Source organism: Orycteropus afer, unplaced genomic scaffold, assembly GCF_000298275.1.
Source record: "Orycteropus afer afer isolate SDZICR_OR568_19922 unplaced genomic scaffold, OryAfe1.0 scaffold00056, whole genome shotgun sequence".
In the NCBI taxonomy this organism is placed as follows: domain Eukaryota; kingdom Metazoa; phylum Chordata; class Mammalia; order Tubulidentata; family Orycteropodidae; genus Orycteropus; species Orycteropus afer.
In genome coordinates, this window is record NW_006921643.1 from 4,773,737 (window position 1) to 4,798,465 (window position 24,729).

Consider the following 24,729-nt stretch of genomic DNA (forward strand, 5'->3'; position numbering starts at 1 on the left):
GCAAATAAAGTTAGCAAATAGCAAAATGTTCATTATTTCCTAATTTTGTATTATAAAATGGAATTAGGAACATAAATAGCAATGTGTAGCAAAACTCCAACCCTGTGTAGGACTATCATCCTCTCAGCCACCTCTGCGTAGGCCAATAAGTTTGGAAAGTTTTTCACAGTTCTCAAGTTTCAGTGATTCTGCTTTCTGTTTCAATCGTTCATCTCTGTATAATCCTGCCAAATTCGTCAACTCCGACTCTGAAAAAAACAAGAGGTAACCAATCCGTCAAGAAAGGTGAGATCTTTTGTTTCATTCCCTATTTCTGGAATCAAAACTTTTACTTTTTTTTTTTTTTAATGCTTTTTCTTTTAATTAAGTTTAAGAAACATTTACTCATTTATTCAAGAAACATGCAGTAGGCAGCTATACTACGTCAGGTGCTGAGGATTAAGGGACACCTGTGATCCTGGAGACCTACAGTATCTGTGCTCTACTATAAAAGCACCAGACTTAGTTCTTATCAATAAAACATTTGGCACCAGACTTAGGAAACCTGCACGTGTGCAGTAAGAGGAGACTGCTTCATAGCCTTCCTACCAGTGGTATTTAGATGGCAGTCGGGAGGGAATGGAGTCCAACTGCCTATTCCTGTCATCTGAAACAAAGACAGCTGCTCCATTTTCCCCCTGTGTTGCTGGATCATAACTCACACATGCTAACTGATACAGAGGCACCTCTGGTGGGCATGCCTTCTATGGAAGGCCAGGTTGCTGGAGGCTTTCTTCATTCCCGTACCACATGAGGGATGCACAACTCAAAGGCCAAAAGGCAGCTGAGCTCTTTTAAAAGTGAAATCATCTGGATCTGGTGACCTTTGTCTCCTTGACTAAATGAATTTCATTTGCTCTCCATGGTGAGAAGGTCATTCTATTTTTAACCAGAAGATAATCTCTGCTGTCTTCCTTGAGTCACTGGTGGCTTGGCTGCCTCTCCTTTTGATTCTTTTGTGAGGTAGAGCCATGTTAGGAAGGAAAGCCTGAAAAGCACCTCCAGACATGTGTTGTGTACAACAGGATGGCATGCTTGGGTGGAGGGCGCGGCTTCTGAAAACTTCTGACAGAAGGCATGTTTAAAGGACCATACTTGTGAAAATGCTATTTTAATCATTGTGAAATATGCCTATCCTTTCTTAATCATCTTGCTGACAGATTTTGCTTTCCTTGGTGGAACGGGAGGCACCTGTCTGATTAATCAGCAAACTGCCTCGAAATAGGAATTAATACTTTGCCAGAGGAAACAATGGGCATTGATTTCTGAATAAGTTTCTACCAGCACAAAACACTGTCTGGCATTTCTGCTCACAATGATTCTATTTACACCAAATAAGGCCCAAAGTGCAGATTAAGTACTGGACTCCAGGGTGAGGGGTGGATATGCATGAAAACCCTCGCTCTACAAAGAGGTCCATACAGCCTGGGCTATAGCCCAGCAGTTGCTTGGCAAGCAGCAGGTCTCCCAGGCTCCAGAACAATGTGCCCTCGCTTCTTGGCATGGATGCCTGCAGTGCCCGCTAGCCAGAGCTGGCCTTGGCACAGTCATCCTTGCAGGTGATGGGGCTTCAGGGGGGAACATGTACCACACCCAGATGAAAACCCTCTGCCTCCTGCATTCTGGCCAGTGCTCGGGACTAACAGCATTTCTCCTGCTCCTCTGGCATGTGGGAAAGCTGTTCAGGAGGCCTCCTCAAAATCATATGCTATTGGCCCTCTGAAGTTCAGTTCCTATATGCAACATATATGGCTTTGCTTTTCACTGAAATGATTTCCTTAGGGTTTTTGTTTACTGAATTTTTTCAAATGCTTCATAGCCTAACATCTCACTCCAGAGAACATTAAGGGCTACTGATTCTTACTATTCTCTGGATTAAAGACTACTATGTGAAGTTGCATTTGCCTGCTAACCAGAAGGTTGGCAGTTCAAACCCACCAGTTGCTCCATGGAAGGAAGATGGGGCAATCTACTTCCATAAAGATTTACCACCTTGGAAACCCAATGAGGGTTGCTATGAGTCAGAATCGACTTGATGGCAGTGTTTTTTTTTTTTTTTTTTTTATGAAGTTGAGGAAAGATAATATCCTTCCCTCTAACAACTGCACATATTTTAATACTTCCCTCAAAACATCACATTGCTTTACATAAAGTTCACTGAAACCCAGTCACAGCCCCCAGCCCCAGAGCAATGACCAAGTGCGATGTCAGTGTTTCAAGGAACCATGTCTCATACCCCCATACCATGCTTTGAGAAAATTTCCTTCAAACTGCCAATGACTCTTTCCTCCTTCAACGAGTAAAAGGTCACCTCAAAGAATATGGTACACTTCTGACTATATTCTCTTCTGTTAATATTCAGTAACTTCTAAGTAAGTAAAACAACAACAAAAATTCTACAGGAGAGGCAAGGTTAAGAGACTACATCTTTTCTTCTTATCAGAAAGCTCACATGAAATATTGTCTTTCTTTTTCCCTGCCTCAAATGCTAGTATAACAGATGGCCAGAGCACTGAGCCTTAAAGGTAAACTGACTCAGGCAAATTGCCAAAAGAGTAAGTCCCAGAGCCTCTCCCAAGAACACTCTGCACAAGAACCCAGATCAGAGACTTGACAGCTACAAGTTTCCAACAGATCCCAACTATCTTCATGATTCAGCCCATGAGACAGGGCTGGCAGTGAACCCATATCCAGTCCACGGTGAAAAGCCAAGCCAGGCCAGGACTCCACCAGGAGCCAGGCATTTACTGCATGCCAGACACTCTGCAAAGAGTTAAATCCACAGTATCTTGTATAGTCCACACAAACACTCTAAGAGAAAGTTCATTTTATCCCCATTTGAAAGCCTACGCTACTACCTACTCTGCTACCAAGCTTAAGGGCAAGGAAAGAAGTGCTCATCTGGCAGGTGCCGCGCTCAGCTCAGCTAGGTCAAGAGGCAGTTCCTGCTGGTTACTTTTGTTCATTGTAGCCCAGTGGCAAGGCCACTTCCCCTGGCATCAGGATTATTGTCCAGATGCAGCTGTGAAGGAGTAAACAGGGCAGTTAGTGTTCACAGTAGGGATTACTCATTAAGTATTCTAAGATTAAATATTCTAAGGAAAATCAGAGAAAAAAAATGGACAAAAGATTAAAAAGAAAAAAAAAAACAATGGCTAACTTTGCTAAAAGCAGTTTCCATTTGGTACTTGGCCAAGAGTGAACTTTGTTCTCAAGTGGGTTTATTTTTACAACCTCCAAGTGCTAAAATTAACTTTGTTGGCTGCACTTGCTGCTGGATCCGGAGGACAGATGCTGCTCGTTCTCAAATGGCACTGGCTCGTGTGGAGGCTCCGGACAGCCACCATATTTAAATGCCAGAAATAGATTTTTAAGGGATGTGTGCTGATAACACCCTGTTTGGAGCTTGTAAGTATATGCATCATGCTTACCCACTAGATTTTTATTTGTACCTGGAGAGTACCAAATTCCTGAAACTAGGCTCGATGAGGATGTGGACAAAAGCCCAGAATCCACCTTAGATGCAATTCTTACTGTGAGCAGTTTGCACAGTTCCAGCATCTTGTTGCCACAAAGGAAGATAGGAGATATGTGTGGCGTGTGTGTATTTGCATCCAGTTCTTGCAGAAAGCAATGAATCTACAACCTTCCTAGGGCCCAAACTAATGGGGATTTTTAGGACATATCCTATGGTTTTAATCTGATTTGGCGCCACACCTACCCTTCCTTTTTTTAAAAAAAAATTTAAATTATCATAAATATATATATATAACACAAAATTTGCCAATTCAACAAGTCTAAATTTCTATACTACTTTGTAATCCAAAGCCTTTCTCTTGCTCCAAAATTCTTTTCTGATTTTTAAAACCTGCAAAGCTTGATGTAACACTGGGGCAGCGCACTTCCTGATCTCTCAGGTCCTTTGTTCAATAAAAAAGCAACTTCCTCCTTCTGCTCTGCTCCATTTTATACCCCAGAGTTATTGCCCACCAATGTCCTAACGTACTTTGAGAATTCAGCTGGGCTTGGCCCTACAGAAATAGAACGCAGAGACAAGGTCTGTTGGGGTAAGACACTAAGCCTACTGTTATTCATAATCCTCAGCATTTTTATTGTTTTCTAGTCCTGAAATTCCTCTTTTCCAAAGACATTTGTTGAATACCTGTTCCTAAGTAAGGACTGTGCCAGGGCCTAGGGTGCAAAATTAGTAAGACAGGGTCCCTGTCCTCAGAGAGCCCACAGTCCAGCAGGGGGACTGACATGTACCTAAGGAACCTAACACTGTGTGACCAGGACTAAGTTAGCAGGATGAACAGAGTCCTTTAAGAACAGAGGAGAAGGGAAGATTAACTTGGGGGCGGGGCTGGGAGCGTGTGGTGGGTCAGCAAGGGCTTAGCAGCACTGTGACTAAAGAGCTAATTTTATCAGACACTGTTATATAGTTAATAATATCCCATAATGTTTTTAAAAATGAATCAGAATTTGATCTTTAAAAACTAACCAAATCCAAGTTTATAAGATACAGTTACTAAGAGTGTGTGTGCGGAAGTTTATAAGATACAGTTATTAAGAGTGTGTGTGTGGGTGGGGTTGGGCTGGGGTGGGGAGCAAGTCAAATAGGATAAAAAGTCAGCCTGTTGACTCAGAGACAGGGTTACATTGCTACCAGCACTACTTAGAAACACTCACTGGACTGATAAGCCAAGTTGCCGACACTGTCATCCCTGTTGTCTCCAAAGCAAACCAAAGCCAAACCCACCACTGCCAAGTCTGTAGTGACCCTATAGGATAGAGCAGTACTGCCCCATAAGTTTTCCAAGACTATAATCTTGACAGAAGCAGACTGCCACCTTTTCCTTCCACACAGTGGCTGGTGAGTTCAAACTGTCAACCTTTTGGATAGCAGCCAAGTGCTTTAATCACTTTGCCACCAAAGCTCCTTCCCATTGTTTCCAAAGGAGAAAACAGAGTGGAAACCAAAACCAAACCAAATGCACTGCTGTCAAGTTGGACCAACTCATAGCGAGCCCTCCTTGGGGTTGCCAAGGCAGTATCACTATGAAAGTAGATTGCCCAACCTTCCTTCCAAGGAGTGGCTGGTGGGTTTGAACCATCCTGGTTAGCAGTCTTAGGCACTATGCTACCAGAGCGGAAGGGCTATTCAAACCCACTTCTACTGAAGGAGCAGACCCAGGCTCTACCTTTTGTTCTGCATTGCCACAGCTGACTAGATGTTGGTAGGGGTACCTGACTCAAGTCCAGCAACCTACAAACCTTTGATCTGGTTTAAAAAGTTAGGCTGGATCAATCTGATTTCTCTCTTTGGAATGTGGAATTAGGAAACTGTAGACCAAACCAGTTCGCAATGAGAACTAAAAGAAGGAGCTTGTAATGTACAAAAAACCCAATGACTGATAGATGAAGTTGGGGAATTTGGGAGAGTGGTTAAAGAGGATCAAATCAAACCAAAACAAACTCACTGCCATCAAGTTGATTTGACTCATAGTGACCCCTCTTTGGGTTTCCGAGGTGGGATCTCTACAGAAGTAGTTTGCCCAATCTTCCTTCCGAGGAACGGCTGGTGGGTTTGAACCGCCAGCCTTCTGGTTAGCAGTCAAGTGCCTTAGCTCCTAAGAGAGGATGTTGTTGTTGTTGTTATGTGCCGTTGAGTTGGACCCGACTCATAGCGACCCCTCCTTGGGTTTCTGAGGCAGTATCGTTAAGGAAGTAGATTGCCCCATCTTCCTTCCGAGGAGTGGCTGGTGGGTTTGAACCACCAGCCTTCTGGTTAGCAGTCAAGTGCCTTAGGCACTATGCTACCAGAGCTAGAGGATAGCAACCACAATAAACCATGGCTAAACAAGGTTTGTTGTTGTTGTTATGTGCCGTCGAGTCATACCTGACTCATAGCGACCCCTCCTTGGGTTTCCGAGGCAGTATCACTACGGAAGTAGGATTGCCCAACCTTCCTTCTGAGGAGTGGCTGGTGGGTTTGAACCGCCAGCCGTCTGGTTAGCAGGCAAGTGTCTTAGCCACTATGCTACCAGAGCTCCCTAAACAAGGTTATAAAGGAGGAAAGCCTGAAAAGCAAAGGCAGGCAGTTGGCAGAGGGAGGAGAGTAGGACAGATGGGGAGGGAGAAGCATACACCCAGAGAGTGACAGAGACACAGACAGGTAGGCTGCTAGCACTGCTCAAGTTCCTAAGATTTTCAAGTCCTGGCCACATGTATCCTGTCAATAAACTTCCTATTGTTTGTAGTATCCTGAATGAACCTTTGTTCTCTGCCTCTGTTCACACAAACATGTATGACCCAAACAAGGAGAGCCAAAGGATCAGGACTCTGGGGATGCCTCTGGCTGGGAGTCATGGCTACCTGCTAAGACCCTTTCAGAGCATCTTACTTTGTTGTTTCTCCTTCCAACAACTCGTCTGGATGTAATCGATGTAATCCTTCTCTATCGTCTTCTCCAGGTCAAGCAGAGATGCTCCTCTGTAGGCCTTGTCGAAGTTTTTATCCACAAAGTAAGGCACCTGCAGGTTCTGGGTTTCTCTAGAAATGGTGTAGCCCATGGTCCTGAGACAAGGACAGAGGCTCAGGTGAGTTTGCTATAATTGGCACTATTACTCTTAGCACTGGCCTCACAGATGCCACACTCATTTCTCTTCATAGGGCAGATGCTGGGATCATTTGCTAATACACCCAACATTTTCTATTTCCCTAACAAAATAGCAAGTATCATGTAATCATTATCGATACTATGTGAGCATGTCCATACTGTGAATTCAGCCTTGGCATATATAGTTTATTCTCTTAAATGATTCACCTCTTACATGCTGCTTTATATGATGAAAGAACACCGAATGCTTTAAAAAACAAAACAACACACACACACACACACACGTATATTGTATTTAGAACCTACCATGGTACTCTGGCAGAATACGCTTCTGCTAAATGCTAGCTGAATAAACTGATTAACACTGCAGTAAACTATTTACAAATAACCAGATGGCTTGTACCAACTTAGCACGATTCTGAGGACATGATAAAAAGTGCTTTATATATAGTCGCTGAGTGAGAACTACAAAAAAACTCAGACAAAAGATTTCAACGCTGGTGCATTCTAACTCTCTGAGTGCCTGAGACATCTGATGGTATCTGGCTCTCAGAATCATTAAGAGGTCTGGGTTAAGTAAATTCTAACCATATGGAAATATAAAAGGGATTTCAAATTCAGGTTAAAACAATGTGCAAAATTCAAACAGATTTTGTTCAAACTGGACAAATCCCACCTTAAAGAAGCTATATTGGGCCCTTTCTCAAGCCTTCTCCTCTGATCTCTTTGCTTAGGGACCTTGCCTAATGTCTGAGCTCAGACTGCTCCTGCCTCGTTCTGGGAAGGTATGAGCAGAGCAAGGGCCTGCTTGTTCTCCTGACCTGACAAAAAAAGGAGGTAGCAGTACCAGATGGAGAAACACAGGAAGCAGAGAAACAGAGGGAATCAAGCCAGTCTGACCTGGTGGCAATACTTCTCTCTGAATCTCAGCTTTCCTCTCTAAAAAAAGAGCAAAGATTGACCTAGAGTAATAATCTTCATTCTGCAGAGATTACTAAGGAAGACATTTTCCTATTACATATCACTTCATGGATTCCACATTTTGTAAGACTTCTGTCCACTAAACTACAATAATGAGTAGTAACTCATTATTCATTATTATTTAGGAAAAAAAAAAAAAAACCTAATCCAGTGATTTTTAAAATTTAGTATGCACTAGAATTATCTGGAGGACTTGTTAAACCTCACACTGCTTGTCCTGAGCCCCAGAATTGATTTAATGGGTGTAAAGTGGAGTCCAAAAGTTGGCATTTCTAACAAGCTGCCAGTTGATGCTGCTGATGCTGGCCCAGGGACTAAACTTGGAGAATGGAATCAACTGAAATAATTAATTGAAAATAAAAAAACTTTCCAATCAGAGCTTCAAATCGCATGTGAAAACCAGTATTACAATGAATTTCTGTATTTTTGGCAAAATCAAAGAAATGTGATACTATAATTTGATATGAAGCATTATCATTGACCAAATGTCCCACTTCTTGCCATTTTTAAAACTTAAAATAATCACTGGATATGTTCCCAAAAGAATCTAGTGATCCTATCACAACCTCAGTAAGGTTCTTTCCAATTCTAACGCGGTGTGATGGGATTTAACTTGAAGCTCAAGTTATTCTATGGGCCCTTTTGAAACCATCTATTGCTGTTCTGCAGCTGACCAGATGATGTCACTGTAGAACAAACCAATTCATCTCTTGAGATGCACATGAGATGCCTACGTATTTAAAAATCTCTGCACTATTGCTATCCAGCTGGTCCTTTAAACATAAAATCAGTGTTTTCTACAGTGAAAGGTGAAATGAAACATTACTAATGTATCATCAAAACCTTCAAGTCTTTCACCTTCCAGACTGTCATTAAAAAAGATTCATAAACATTTGACTTACGATTTGTAAAACAGACTATATGGGGGATTAGCAGCCAGTAGCTGAGTAATGACAGATATAATCACAATCACAAGGACTGGAAGTAACTGGATAAATGCAGAATATGTAGTCTGAAAAAGAGAAGTATTTGGTGTAAATGTTATTCTTCAATATAGAACACAATGGTATTAGTTTTCCCAAAGAAAATACAAATTACCAATGCCCTACTCATAGCGACTCCTAGATTGCACAATCTACTTCCATAGAGATACCACCTCGGAAACCCAAGGAGGGGTTGCTATGAGTCGAATCAACTCAATGGCAATGAGTTTATTTTTTTGATCTCTATGGAAGTAGATTGCCCAATCTTCCTTCTGAGGAGTGGCTGGTGGGTTTGAACCGCCAGCCTTCTGGTCAGCAGTCAAATGCCTTAGGTACTACATCACCAGAGCTTGCTTCAATACAGAACACACTGGAAAATAGGACAGTTTTCCCAAAGAAAATACAAATTACCAATGCCCTACTTGGAAGGGTCCACAAAACCCAGTGCTCTTCTGGGAAGACTGTACTCTCTGTTGAGGTGTACCAAACAACCAGTGTTCTCTCTAATGAGAAGGCTGAAGGAGGCCCACCTACCACCTGGATGGATATCCAGTATCATCCTGAAGCTCTCTTTTCAAACACCAGTGAAGCAGACACCAATGGGGAATGTGCCCAGATTGGGACCCACACACAGAAGGGCTTCTGAGAGTCATGTTAGTACTATACAAGTTTGTTTCCTTGGCCACAGCTGATTGGACTGTAGGAACAGCTCACTCTAGCAGGGATAATCACATCCTCCCTACTAGGAATCTGGAATTGACATTAATTAGCCTTCACTGCTAGGCAGTCACTTGAAGAAAAAACACATACTCCCAGGCACTGTGGACTGGCCATTTGCAAGAAGTAGAACAAGTTAGAGTGCTTAGAGAGAACACAGAAGATGTAAAGAGATGCAGGGAACCTGGAGATGCAGGAAACCTGGAGATGCAATCTGGCCCAAAGGAGTCATGGAGAGCACAGCTGCCTGGGTGCCTGACAGCTCCCGACTGCCATGACGGACAGCTAAGCTGCCTGCCCTTGAGCTTCGTGAAAGTCCCCTGATCACTAATCTTAAATACCCCTTTACATCTCAATATTCTGAAGGGGCCTATTTCATGCAGTCAAGATGAAGACAGCTCCACTGTCTGAGGGGTACTGAGATCCTGGAAGAGTCAGCAAAAAATGAGGTGGGGGGCAGAGGGGACACCATTCTGGCCTATTCGGGCAAGTTATCCAATTCTTACCATGGCCTCTAATCTCTTAATAAGTATTTTAGCAATATATCTCAAGTTTAATTTCTAAAACCTGATCATACATCATAAAGGTCAGCTTAGTACAACTGTTTATGGGCAGCAACTCTCCTCTCCTTCCTAGGTACCTGAGGTTTAACTTCTTCCTCTTCCTTCTGCATCTGCATCCTCTCATGTCTGTGACGCCGGCGGTAATAGTGGGTATCATCTGTCACATTTGAAAACATATGAATATTTCCTAGTTAAAAGAAAGAAAAACAAATACTTAGTATGGACTATGGAAAACACCCCTTCCTTGTCATTTTCATGGTCTTCACTCCCAACTAGGTTCTTTGAGGGTACTGTCCCATTTTATTCACTGAAAAAAAACAAAACAAAACAGGATAATAGGTAAGCCAAGTGAACCAGCTGGAAAAAGAATGCACTTAGCTCTTCTGACTTTATTTAAGCAGTCTTTTGCAACTCGTGAGGAAACCTTGAGAGGCTAGTAAAGGGAGAGCATTTGGGCCACGGACCCTGTCTGACATGTTCACGTCTGCTTCCTTGCCCACTAACAGGATGTGTCATTGGTGTCTTTAATATCAACTCATAACATTCACTTTACACCCTGGGCATTTAATTATCCAACTCCAACTTCCTGGGAATACTTTTCTAACTTTCATCTTTATACAACTTCTATTTTACAACAATAATAAGAATAGGCATTTTGCTACTTATTTATAAAGCACTGAAAAATATCTAACCTTACAGAAGCCTTGTGAGATTAGTATTTTATCAGCCCCATACTGCATGGAAGAAAACCGAGGGTTAGAATGACTAAGTAATTTTGTTAAAATCATGCACAACTGGAAAATGGCCTCAAATCCCAGAGCCTCTGATTCCAAATCCTTGCTGTTCGTACCATACCACTGACCCTCTATTCAGATCCTTAGACAAGAGCTTGCTGAGAGTCACAAGTATGTATGTATGCATGTGCGTGTGTGCATTTGCTTATTTAAACAATAATTTGCTGATACTAGCCTGTAGGAAAATGTCCTCCAAAGAAGACGTTGAATAGTTCTTCTGGAGTGATGTCAGCTTCAAAGTCCCTGTAATAATTATAAGGTCTGGCTTGAGGGGCAGTGAAAGTCACCTGTTCATCTCCATATTCATCATAGCGGAGTCTCTTGTCAGGATTGCTCAGGACTGCAAAGGCATTTCCTATTGCTGCAACCAAAACCAAAAAGTACGTGAGCACACAACCTCTCTTATAGCCAAGGGTGATCACAGTAGCAGTAATGATGAGCTGAGAATTAATTGCTACTGGACAACTTCACAGGGGCCTGCGGAAAGGTGCTAGGGCCTGGAAGGTCACCGAAATGCCAGAAACAACACTGGAATCAATCAAATCAAGAACTACTGCTGAAGTGAGAGTCAATAATAGCTCTTCAATCACCCAAGATGTTCTAGAAGTTAGGATCCTACATTCCAGTTTGCCAATCACTGCAAATACCAAACATGCTGGGGAAATGCTGCCAACTGGGCAGTACTCTTCATCAAAAATGTACTCTTCAGGGCACCTAAAATATACCATCTGTGGTAGTTAAGGCTGTGTGTCAACTTGACTGGGCAGTGGTTTTGCGTGGCTGGGCAGCTTGATGTAGTTATTCCCCATGATGAGATTGTAATCACCTTCCTGGTGGAATCTGGTGTAAGCACCTAATCAGTTGAAAGGGTATTGCCTTCGAGGTGTGGCCCGCTTCCAGCATATATGGAAGCACTCTGGGAAAGGTCTCTAGCTCTTTGGCATATTTTGCATTCTGCATTTGGCCAAGTCTTTATCTCTGTGTCATCTGCCACTCCTAGGATTGTCCCTGACTTGAATCAGGCCTGCCAATCTTGGGATTGCATCATTTTACCTGTTGACCTTGGGTATGTCAGCCTTACTAGCCAGTAGCTGCGTGAGTCAGAAAGAAGCCCCAGCTCCAGCGGGCTGGGACCTAGAGGCAGAACTGAAGCCCAAAGTCGAGCAAGGGGCCTTCATCTAGTCCCTAGAGCCAGCACTCTGAATTTGGATTTATGGTAGTTAAGTTTGTGTATCAACTTGGCTGGGCCTGGATGAGTGGCTGGGCAGCTGGATGCAGTATTCCCCATGATAAGACTGGTAATCAACTCCATGGAGGAATCTACTGTGAGCAGCTGAGTAGCTGCTTTAGGGATGTGGTCTGCTTCCTGTATATAAGGAGAAGCCTCGGGGAATGGTCTCTAGCTTACGGCACGCTTGAACCCTGCATGTAGCTGTTCAGCACCCTGACATGCTCTACTGATCTTGGGATCTTCAATGGACTTGAATTAATGGTCTGCCGTGTGATTTGGTAACATCGGGACAGTGCCTTTTTACTTGTCAACCTTGGGCTTGTCAGTCCCAGCAGCCAGCAGCTGAGTGAAGAAAAGCCTCTAGCTTCAGGGGCCAGGAGCAAAAGGCAGAGCTGAAGCCCAAGGTTGAGGGGCTTTCCCCCAGCTCCTAGAGTCTGGCACTTTGAACTCGGACTTAAAGCCTCCAAACTATAATAAACTCCTGTTTGTTCACACATCCTATTTGTGGTATATTCTTGTCAGAGCAGTACTAGGTAACCAGAACAAGCCTCTTAAACTGTTAAGAGAATGAACTCCTGTTTGTTAAAGTCATCCGTTTGTGGTATTTCTGTCATAGCAGCACTAGAGAACCAAGATACCAGGATCTCCAGGGCACGTATCTGTGATTAGTGTGGCTTGCTTACTGAGGACTGTGAGAAATCGCTTCTCGTGAATGGAAGAGCCCTGTGTCTTTCTCATATATGTTACCTCATCATGTGTGCGTATTTATATTTCCATTCACCACTTCTCCTGCCAAAGGCATAAGTATTTCTTTCCATTCTTTTCTGAAATTGCCCATCCCGGGTTATCTTAAGCAACTACATCCACAAAGTAAGTACAAGAAAGAATCATTAAAATTATTTCCTACAGTGCCTTTTGACTAACAAAAAAGAATGTAAAGAAAAAATACAGTTAAATAGAGATCCTTAGTAAGTGGAAGGAAGTGATGTTTAGCTTAGAATAGGGGCTATTTTTTAAAGCACAACTTCCATTTCCAACATTCTGCAGGGTACAATCATGTCAGACCACAAAAGACATCAACCACTTAAGTGTATTATAAATGGGTAACTGTGATAAAGATTTTTTTTAAAGTTCTTGTAGGTCTGGCAACACTATTTAGTACTTGTCTACCAAAAGGCAAAAGTGAGCTTTGCTTAAAACATCTCACTGGGATCACCACTGACAGACATAATCAGACATCAACTAAACTTTTTCTAATAAGTGTTCACAGAACATCAATAAAAAGGTCAACACACATCAGAATAAAACTGTGTTTCCCAACATTAAACGTTGTTTCACCTAAGAGTAATAGTTATGGTTTAGAAACAGTTCACACATAAGTAGTGCTATCCTAACTTGCAGTAAGAAACAATCTCCCAAATAAAATATCAATAAAAGTTTAGCAGAATTTTTTTTTTTTAAATCTTGCTTGGTTAAAAGCAAAGTCCTCATCAGAGTCTCATTTCAACCTACTTTAGAAAATCCCTCAAAGAAGAATCAGATTAATTACATATACTTACCATCATCTCTCCTCCCTATGCACAAATATGCAAACTTTGTCCAATTTCATTTAAACATACAATCAATAGAAATCATGAAAAAATACTTTAAGACATTTTCACCCTACCTCTAACGCAGTCAACACTATCAGAAAGAGCTTTTTTGTTTGTTTCTTTTCAAAAAGTACTTCTTTATAATTCTTCCAGTTAGGGAATTATGTTAAATGTTTACAAAAATGAAAAAATTTAGCAGAAAAATCTAAACAGTTGCTTAAACATTCAAATTCCTTGAAATCTGGTAGATCTCCCAAAGAAGTGTCATTAGTTTGTGAGATACCTTACATGAAGGTATAAAGAGAATGTGTGGGCTATCTGGTTCCTTGTAGAAATTATGGAGAGAATTAGATTCTCAATGGTATATCCATAAAAGTAGATTGTTCCCTGAGGTAAATGCTGAATTTTTATTTCTCAGGTCTATTGTTTTTTTCTTTTGAAAAATTTCAAACCTACAGAAAAGTTGAAAAAAAAAGTAGTACAATGAATACCTGTTAAGCCTTCATTTTGATTTGCTATTTGTCAGTATATTTACCACATTACTTCCCTCTCATAAATGCACACATATATCCACACATACATCATGACACATCACCTCTAAATACTTCAGTAAATATCTCCTGAGAAGAAAGGCATTCTTCTTACATGACCACAATATCATTATCACATCTAAGAAAATTAATACCGATTCATTATCATCAATGGGTCCATTCAAGGTTCATTGTATTACATTTGTTTTTTGTCTCTTTAGTTTCTTTTAATCTAGAACAGTCTCCCACTTTTTTTTGTTTTGTATTATACTGCATTTTTTAAGAGTATGTCAGTGTCTTTGTAGAGTGTCTCATATTCTGATTGTTCCCTCATTATTAGATTCAAGTAAAACATTTTGGCAAGAATACCACATAGGCACTCTCTGTGTCACATCAAAAGATATGTAGTGTTAGGTTATCCCACTACTGGGGATGCTAAGTTGGATCAACTGGCCAAAGTGATGACAACTAGATATTGTCATTATAAAAGAATTTTTCCCCTTTGTAATCAGTGAGTGGGAAGTAGTCAATAATTATGCAGAGTGAAATTTTGATATCACGTGACTATCTGATTCCCCAACAACTTATTACCCAATGGTTTTAGCATCCATTGATGATCCTTGCCTGAGTCAATGACTTCACTAAAATTGAAGCTCTTAAAGTGAGATTTTTATCATATGTTTAGTCAAAAATATTTTTTGAGACATATTTATGAAATTATCAAGAAAATCAGTGGAAAAAAGATTTGTTATGCAACGATAGTTATGCTGGTTTTTACACACAGCTTTTTCATATGAACGTGTTCATAAAGAGGAGTTTCATGAACAAAGAACTTCAGGGTCAAAAAAGTTCGGGAGTGCTACTTAGGCCCTACTTGCAAGCTGCCATCAGCCTAAGTTCCATAATGGGAAACATGTCTGTTTTATTCAAACTGAGACCTGGTACATGGAAGGATTCAATAAATATTAGCTGAATTAATGAATGGTTATAACGATTATTACAGAAAAATCAAATATTTTTTCAAAAGTTAATTAAATTAAGGTAAGTGAATGAAGATAGGAGTTCTCTCCTAGGTTGATAATCATTACTTAAGAGGTATAGGGGAAAAACCTGCTTATAGCCTTGTAATATAAGTAAAAGTAAAGCTGAAAACAACTTTTTAAGACTAACAATCACAAGGCCTACAGAAAGGCAGAATTATGTATCAGTTCATGATCAAACCTTTGAAAGCATCTGTTGCTCCAGGAGCACAGTTTTTGTCAGGATGAAATTTCAGTGCAAGCTTCCGATAAGCTTTCTTAAGCTCTTCATCACTGGCATTTCGGGAAACTCCCAGAATTTCATAGTAATTTCTGCATTTCTTAATCCTAAGAAACAAAGAAACATGTATGTCTACAAAGGACCCTTCTGTACAACTAACTGCAAAAGAGCACACCAACCTTCCCTTCAAACTCTGAATCCCAAAACAAAGTTAAAACTGGTGAACACATCAATGAAACAATCAAATTCATTAACAATATCGTCCTCCCACCAAGAGCCTAATGCTTTTCAAATTGCTTTCACATCTATTATTTTATTCTTTCTACATCCCTGCAAATAAGTAGAACAAATATGTTAATCCTTACATTAATGTGTAGGCTAAGGTCCTGAGAGATGAACCATAGGACTGCAAAACTAGAAAACAACAACAAAAAAAAACCTAACCACCTTATTTATTTCTCTTTTGTCCTTGTGTCCTTTTGAATTTTGTTTTGAACAGTTAATATATATATACAAAGTAGAAGAAAAAAATCTAACAGTACTAAATTGCATACAGTGTAAACTCTTCTTCATTCTCCATTCCTTGTACCCTACTCTCCCACCCTAGGTACAACCACTGTTAGAAGTTTCCTGTGAATCTTATGTACAGAAAGAGTATATGTATAAAGACCTCTTTCTTATATAAATTGAAGCATATTATAGATGTCATTTCATAAAATTTTCCTGTAATATATCAGACAGTGTTTCACTGCTATTCATAAGCTTTTCACTGGCCAATTCTTTGAGAAGTGGATGGCCCCTTCCTTCTTCCAAGTCTGTGTTACATCTGTGGAAAGAGGTGATGAAAAACCTCAGTATCTTCAGCCAAAACAAGGCCAGGAGCTGACTGTGGAATAGACCATCAACTGCTCATATGCAAGTTCAAGTTGAAGCTGAAGACAATTACAAGTCCACAAGAGCCAAAATATAAGCTTGATTATATCCCTCCTGAATTTAGAGACCATCTAAAGAATAGATTCGAGGCATTGAACACCAATGACCGAAAATCAGAGGAATTGTGGGATGACATCAAGAACATCATCCATAAATAAAGCAAAAGGTCATTGAAAAGACAGGAAAGGACGAAAAGACCACAATGGATGTCAGAAAGGACTCTGAAACTTGCCCTTAAACAGGGACTAGCTAAAGTAAGTGGAAGAAATGACAAGATAAAAGAGTTGAACAGAAGGTTTCAAAGAGCAGCTTGAGAAGACAAAGTCAATTATTATAATGAAATGTGCAGAGACCTGGAGTTAGATAACCAAAAGGGAAGAACATGCTTGGCATTTCTCAAGCTGAAAGAACTGAAGAAAAAAATTAAGGCTTTAGTTGTAATATTGAAAGATTCAAAATATTGAATGATGCAGGAAGCCCTCAAAAGAAGATGGAAGGAATATACAGACTCACTGTACCAAAAAGAACTGGTTGATGTTCATCCATTTCAGGAGGAGGCATATGATCAAGAACCAATAGTATTAAAGGAACAAGTCAAGGCTGCCCTGAAGGAATTGGTGAAGAACAAGGCTCCAGGAATTGACAGAATACCCATTGAGATATTTCAACAAACAGATGCCCTGCTGGAGGCACACACTCATCTATGCCAAGAAATTTGGAAGACAGCTACCTGGCCAACTGACTGGAAGAGATCCATATTTGTACCCATTCCAAAGAAAGGGATCCCACAGAATGTGGAAATTATTGAACAATATCATTAGTATCACATGCAAGTAAAATCTTGCTGAATATAATTAAAAACTGGTTGCGGCAGTATATTGACAGAGAACTTGCAGAAATGCAAGCTGGATTCAGAAGGGAATGTTGAACGAGGGACATCATTCCTTATGTCAGATAGATCTTGGCTCAAAGCAAAGAATACCAGAAAGATGTTTACTTGTGTTTTATTGACTGTACAAAGGCATTCAATTGTGTGGATCATAACAAATTGTGGATAACACTGGGAAGAATGGGAATTCCAGAACACTTAATTGTGTTCATGTGGACACAGACCAGGAGGCTGTTGTTGCAACAGAACAAGGGGACACTGCATGATTTAAAATCACCATACTTTCACCATACTTATTTAATCTGTATGCTGAGCTAATAATCTGAGAAGCTGGACTATATGAAGAGCGTGGCATTGGGACTTGAGGAAGAGTCATCAAACATGGGATGCCATTCCATTTATTTAAGTCTTCTTTCTTTCAACAAAGTTTTGTAGTTTTCAGTGTACAAATCTTACATTTCCCTTGTTAAATATATTCCTAATTATTTTACTAATTTTGATGCTATTATAAATGGAATTGTTTTCTTAATTTTCAGATTGTTCGTTGCTAGTGTATAGAAAAACAACTAATTTTTGTATACTCATTTTGTATCTTGCAACCTTGCTTAACTTGTTTATTAGTTCTAATAGATTTTCTTGTGACTTATTTACAACTTTCTATATACAAAATCAGGTCACCTATGAATAGAGATAGTTTTACTTCTTTCCAATCCGTTGCTGTTGCTGTTGTTAGGAGCTGTCAGGTTGGTTCCAACTCATAGCAACTCTTTCTACAACAGAACAAAACGCTGCCTGGTCCTGCACCATCCTCACAATTGTTGCTATGTCTGAGCCTAATGTTGCAGCTACTGAGTCTATCCAGTTCATTGAGAGTCTTGCTCTTTTTCACTATCCCTCTACTTTACTAAGCATGATGTCCTTCTCCAGGGATTGATGCCTCCTGATACAAATCCAAATTATATGAGACAAAGTCACATAATACTTGCTTCTAAGGAGCATTCTAGTTTTACTTCTTCCAAGACAAATTTGTTCTTCTGGCAGTACAAGGTATATTCAATATTTTTCACCCACACCATAATTCAAAAGCATCAATTTTTCTTCAGTCTTCCTTATTCATTGTCCAGACTAAATATCTTTCATTCCTTTTTCTTACTGAATTGCTCTGGCTAGAACCTTCAGTACAACAGTGAATAGATGTGGTGGGAGTGACAGCCTTATCTTGTTTGTGATATTAGTGGGAAAGCATCCAATCATTAACCATTAAGTATATTAGCTGAGTTTTTCATAGATGCCTTTATGAGGTTGAGGAGGTTCGCTTATATTCCTAGCCTGTTCAGTGATATTATCATAAGCCTTAAGTTTCATCAAACATTTCCTCAGTCTATACAGAGATGTTGTTGTTGTTGTTATGTGCCGTCGAGTCGGTCCCAACTCATAGCGACCCCTCCTTGGATTTCCGAGGCAGTATCACTACGGAAGTAGATTGCCCAATCTTCCTTCCGAGGAGTGGCTCGTGGGTTTGAACCGCCAGCCTTCTGGTTAGTAGTCAAGTGCCTTAAGCACTATGCTACCAGAGCTCCTATATAGATAGTCATGTGGTTTTTGCCCTTCATTCAGGGATTGCCAATATGATTGGTATAGTGCACTGATTGATATTCAGATATTAAACCAGGCTTCCATTCCCGGGATATACACTTGGCTATAGTATATAATCCTTTTTATATGTTCCTGGATTTAGTTAACTAGTATTTTGTTGAGGAGGATTTTAGCATCAACTTATATTATTTATGTGTATTTAGCACTATTTTTAAGGGATATTTGTTTAAAGTTTAGTTTTCTTGTAATGTTTTTGTCTGGTCTTAGTATCAGAGTAATACAATATATAGAATGAAATGGAAAGTATTACTTCTCTTTCACTTTTTAGTAGAGTATGTGAGGGATTATTGTTAATTTTTCAAACATTTGGCAGAATTCACCAGTGAAGTCATCTAGACCTGAATTTTAATTTGTGGGAATTTTTTGGTTACTAATTCAGTATCTTTATTTGTTGTAGGTCTATTCAGATTTTCCATCTTCTTGAGTCATTTTGGTAATTTGTGTCTTTCTGGGAACTTGTCCATTTCATCTGTTGTTGTTATGTGCTGTCGAGTCATCTCCTACATAGCGACCCCTCCTTGGGTTTTTGAGGCGGTATCACTACGGAAGTAGATCACACAATCTTTCTTCTAAGGAGTGGCTGGTGGGTTTGAACCACCAGCCTTCTGGTTAGCAGTCAAATGCCTTAGGCACTACACCATCAGAGCTTCCCCATTTCATCTAGGTTACTAATTTATTAGGAGCTCTAGTGGCATAGTGCCTAAGGCATTTGACTGCTAACCAAAAGGCTGATGGTTAAAATCCACCAGCCACTCCTCAGAAGGAAGATTGGGCAATTTACTTCCATGGTGATACTGCCTCGGACACCCAAGGAAGGGTTGCTATGAGTTGGATCTGACTCCATGGCAGTGAGTAAGCAGTAATTCATCAGCATAGAATAGTTCATATTGTTGTTGTCATTAGATGCCATCAAGTTGGCTCCAATTCATAATGACCCTATGTACAACAGAATGAAACACTGCCTGGTCCTGTGCCAGCTTCACAATCCTTGCTGTATCTGAGCCCATTGTTGTAACCGCTGTGTCAATCCATCTTGTTCAGGGTCTTGCCTTTTCTTATTTACCCTCCATTTTACCAAGCATGATATCCTTCTCCAGGGAATGGTCCCTTCTGACAACATGACCAAAGTAGGTGAGATGACGTTTGGCCATTCCTGCTTCCAATGAGCATTCAGCTGTACTTCCAGGACAGATTTGTTAGTTCTTCTGGAAGTTCATGGAACTTTCAGTATTCTTCGCCAAAATATGACTTTGATTATATCCCATCTGAATTTAGAGACTATCTAAAGAATAGATTTGATGCATTGAACACCAATGAGTGAAAACCAGATGCATTGTGTGATGACATCAAGAATATCATACATGAAGAAAGCAAAAGGTCATTAAAAAGCCAGAAAAGGAAGAAAAGACCAAAATGGATGTCAGAAGAGACTCTGAAACTTGCTTTTGAATGGAGAGTAGCTAAAGCAAATGGAAGAAATAACAAGGTAGTTCATTTTATTCTCTTATAATTATTTTTATTTCTGTAAAGTTGGTAGTGCTATTTTTTCTTTCATTGCTGAGTTTATTTATTTGAATCTTCTATTTTGTTCTGGTCAGTTGAACTAAAAGTTTGTTAATTTTGATATTTTCAAAGACCCAATTTTTGGCTTTGTTGATTTTCTCTTTCTCTATTTCATTTATTTTCACTCCTTCATTCTGCTTGCTTTGAGTTTAGTTTGCTTTCTTTTACATATATATATACACACACACACACACACACGTTTTATTCTTTTTTTATTGTATCTTTGGTGAAAGTTTTATATAGCAAATTAAGTTCCCATTTAATAATTTCTATACATATTGCTCTGGGAGTTCTGATGGTGTAGTGCCTAAGGCATTTGACTGCTAACCGGAAGGCTGGTGGCCCACCAGCCATTCTATGGAAAGAAGACTGGACAATCTACTTCCATAGAGATACCTCCTTGGAAACCCAAGGAGAATGGTCACTATGAGTTGGAACTGACTCAACGGCAGTCAGTTTGGTTGTTTTTTTTAAATATACATATTATTCAGTGACATTGCTTACAGTCTTCATGATGTGTTAACTTTTCATTATTTACATTTTGCTTGTTTTCTTTCTATTAACCTAGCTTCTCTGCTCCCCCTTTAACTTCTCATTCTTTACTTTATGGTAAATATTGACTATTTGGTCTCATAATATAGATGATTAATTTAGTACTCTCAGATGATGACATTATTTATTTTATGAGCCAATCTACTATTTGGCTGAAAGGAGTAGGTTCAGTTCTAAGTTTAAAGAGTATTTCAGAGTTAACTCTTTTTGTAATTTATTAAGGTGGAAGATTAGGTTAATGATTTGAGATCTTTTTATTTTTCTTTAAATATAGTTGTTTATAGCTATAAATTTCTCTCTATGCACTGCTTTAGCTGTATCTCATGTGTTTTGGCATGTTGTGTTTTCATTTTCATTCACCTTAAAGTATTTTCTACTCTCCCTTGTGATTTCTTCTTTGACCTCGTTATTATTTAAGAGTATATTTATTTAGTGTCCATAGTAATTCAAACAGAATAAGGGATACCGCATGGTTTAAAATCAGGAAAGATGTGCATCAGGGTTGTATTCTTTCACCATACTTATTTAATCTGCATGCTGAGCAAAAAATCTAAGAAGCTGAACTATATGAAGAAGAATGTGGCATCATGATTGGACGAAGACTCATTAATAATCTGTGATATGCATATGACACAAGCGTGTTTGCTGAAAGTGAAGAGGACTTGAAGTACCTACTGATGAAGATCAAAAACTATAGCCTTCAGTATGGATTTTACCTCAATATAACGAAAATAAAAATCCTCACAACTAGACCAGTAAGCAACATCATGATAAATGGAGAAAAGATACAAGTTGTCAAGGATTTCATTTTACTTGGACCCACAATTAATGCCCTTGGAAATAGCTGCTGAGAAATCAAACGTATCGCACTGGGCAAATCTGCTGCAGAAAAAGAGACCTCTTTAAAGTCTTAGAAAGCAAAGATGTTACTCTGAGGACTAAGGTGCACCTAACCTAAGCCATGGTATTTCAATCACCTCATATGTATATGAAAGGTGGACAATGAATAAGGAAGAATGAAGAACTGATGCCTTTGAATTATGGTGTAGGCAAAGAATACTGAATATACCATGTACTGCCAGAAGAACAAACAAATTGGTCTTGGAAGAAATACAACCAGAATGCTCCTTAGAAGTGAAGATGGCAAGACTTTGTCTCATGTACTTTGGACATATTATCAGGAGGAACCAGTCCCTGGAAAAGGACATCATGCGTGGTAAAGTAGAGATCAGTGAAAAAGAAGACCTTCAATGAGATGGATTGACAGAGTGGCTGCAACAATGGGCTCAACCATAGCAACAATTATGAGGATGGTGCAGAACTGAGCAGTGTTATGCTCTGCTATACATAGGGTTGCTATGAGTTGGAACTGACTTCATAGCACCTAGCAACAACAAATAACAGAAACTATGTGATTTAATTCTTTTAAATTTATTGAGGATTGTTTTGTGTCTAAGCATCCTGAAGAATGTATACCTAAGAAGTAGCTCCATGTACACCTGAAAGGAATGCATATTCTGCTGTTGTTGGGTGGAGTGTTCTATAGATGTCTGTCAGAGCTAGTTGGCTTCCCCTGTCTCTCTTAAAGTAGAAGCAGGGCAGTCAGATTGTACTCTACTATGCCATCTCCATCCAGTCTTCCATCTGAGGTCAAGAAGCTATTGTGCTTCAATAATAATAAGAAGAATAGCAGTCAATACTTGATAGCAGATCTTGTGTGCCAGGCACTGTTCTCAGCACTTTACATAAAATCACTCATTTAATCCTACCACAGGCTCACCTTTGTACCCCAAACAGCTGCTCCTTGGTATAAGCGCCACTCCCCTCACTCTGCCAAGTCTGATTCCACTCATTCTCAGACTTCTTTTCTTTCTGTGCCTTCATGCAATTACAGCAATCACAGGTGTCATGACTCTCAGGAGGTCTGTCTTCTGAGTATTTGTTTCTTCTCATTGCATCAATATAAGCTGCAAAGCAATGGCCCCTCCATTAGGCCTCAGTTTGACTCTCAAACCAGCTTTGCTACCTGTCTTAGCTCTCTGGAGGCTGTGGGCATAAGCAGGTGAGTGAGGGCCAGGTTACATATGTCATGCTGACTTTTAAGCTTCCATACAATGCTAAATAATCATCTTCCCTGAGAAAACAATACAGAAAAAATGGAAGCCAACCAATAAAACCTTACAAATCCCAGAAATATGAAGCATAATGTCCACCAAGCTACAATGGTCAGTTAGCAAATAATCTTGACTCAAACCTGGAAAAAGGGCTTGGCCCAATACTTTACTTTTAGTGCAGGCCAGGGGGAAATCTGTTTTTCTGTGGTCCATGGTCAGAGGTGACATTGCTAATAAAATAATTGTTTTTTGTTGCAATGCCCCCACTGCTAAGATTTAAAGTAGAGGTGAATTCAATTATTTTTAATTGATAGTTATAGAACTAATATGTGCAAGACTTAACTAGCTACATCAGGGGAATGTATGAGCAAGATCTACTCCTGACCACAAAGAGGTTATAGTCTAAGGGGACAGGAATCAATCAAAACACATGCAGATATATTGTAAATTTTGGTCAATGACATGAGACAAAGTATATGTGAACTGCTGTATGAAAAGCGAATTTACTCTGTAAATCTTCACCCAAATACTAATTAAAAAAAAAAAAAAACACATGCAGATATAAAAAAAAGGGACATAAGCAATGTAGTCAAAGAGTACAGAAAACTCATGTCTTATCTAGAGGTTTTAAAAGCCTTTGATCAAATGTGACGACATTCTTGTTCCTTAAATGACTATCCACTGCTCCTTGTCCAAATTTTTTATTATGAACCCAGCCTGCCTCTCTACCCTCATCTCTCACCACATGGTCCTTTGCAATCTGCTCTAGCCACAGCAAGCTCTTTTCAGATCAGCAATGCTTTTTCTTTTCTCTCTGCCTTTGTACACACTGTTTTTTTTCTGCCTGGAAAACTCACTAGGTCAGCCTGGCTGACTCCAATGCATCCTTCATGTCATCATATGTGACACTCCATGAGCCCTCCTGACATCCAGGCTGTGCTGAGTGCCTTCTCAGTATGCTTCCAAAATCCTTGACCTTGCTGTTGAGTCCAGGATTTATTGGCTGATTTGTAATTGTCTATTTACCCTTTAAACTCCCTTCCTGCCCCATGTCTTATCAAATTCCCGCTGCACCTACAGGCCCCGCATAGTGCAGATCACATAATAGGTGTTGGATCAATACTTTTTGCCTGACTGCAGGAAAAAAGGCATGAATCAAGACTTGTTCAGGATGGAAAGGACTGGCCTATCCGTCCTGATGCAGACTGGGAGCAGAGGGGGGGCAGGGTGCCGAACCAAGATCACCCTGGAACCTAGGGTCAAGCAGCTTAGTTTGGTGACAGGAAGATGAGCCACGTAAATAAGCTGCAGGTGACCGCTTCATCATCTTGCTAGTCTGCAGTCATCCTGGCGCAGGCGGGCTAGACTACTTCGGGCCTTGGGCGGGGCACGGGCCGGGGCGAGCCTGGGGGCAGGAGGCAACAAGTCGTCAGTGGTGACTCGGGTCTCCCGGTCTGCCCCGGCCGGATGCTGGTCCCTGTCCTGGGCGGGTCCACACCGTATCCAGAACCCGGCTCAGGCTCAGCATATTCTCACGGGCCTTCATCCCTCACCTCAGGCCCAGGATCTTAGCCCTTAAGCTCCTTCAGGACCCCCATCCCTGATTTCTTCTTGACCCTGCCTTATCCCACCATTCAACCAGGATCTGGTACCTTCGGTCCAGCGCTCCCCACTGCTCAGAGTCGCTGCCATATCGGGTCTCTCTCAGTAGGT

At 40.3% G+C, this 24,729-nt stretch overlaps 1 protein-coding gene across 1 annotated transcript; it reads right to left on the reverse strand.

Moving 5' to 3' along the window:
• Positions 1 to 123: 123 nt before the first annotated feature.
• Positions 124 to 24,708, reverse strand: DNAJC18 (DnaJ heat shock protein family (Hsp40) member C18). The gene is made up of 8 exons (XM_007938973.1): positions 24,669 to 24,708; positions 22,683 to 22,869; positions 15,271 to 15,416; positions 10,872 to 11,057; positions 9,980 to 10,089; positions 8,542 to 8,651; positions 6,443 to 6,615; positions 124 to 248 (listed from the first exon to the last, which is right to left on the reverse strand). The coding sequence occupies exons 1-8, from the start codon at positions 24,706 to 24,708 to the stop codon at positions 124 to 126; spliced, it is 1,077 nt and encodes a 358-aa protein (XP_007937164.1).
• Positions 24,709 to 24,729: the final 21 nt, after the last annotated feature.

Coding starts and splice junctions, on each gene's coding strand:
- DNAJC18 (XM_007938973.1), bottom strand. CDS start 24,708: ATGGCAGCGACTCTGAGCAGTGGGGAGCGCTGGACCGAAG. Junction 15,417..22,682: donor CAGCTGTTTGGGGTACAAAG/GTGAGCCTGTGG, acceptor TTTGTTTCTTAG/GATTAAGAAATGCAGAAATT. Junction 8,652..9,979: donor AGGAAGAAGTTAAACCTCAG/GTACCTAGGAAG, acceptor TCTCTTTTTCAG/ACTACATATTCTGCATTTAT.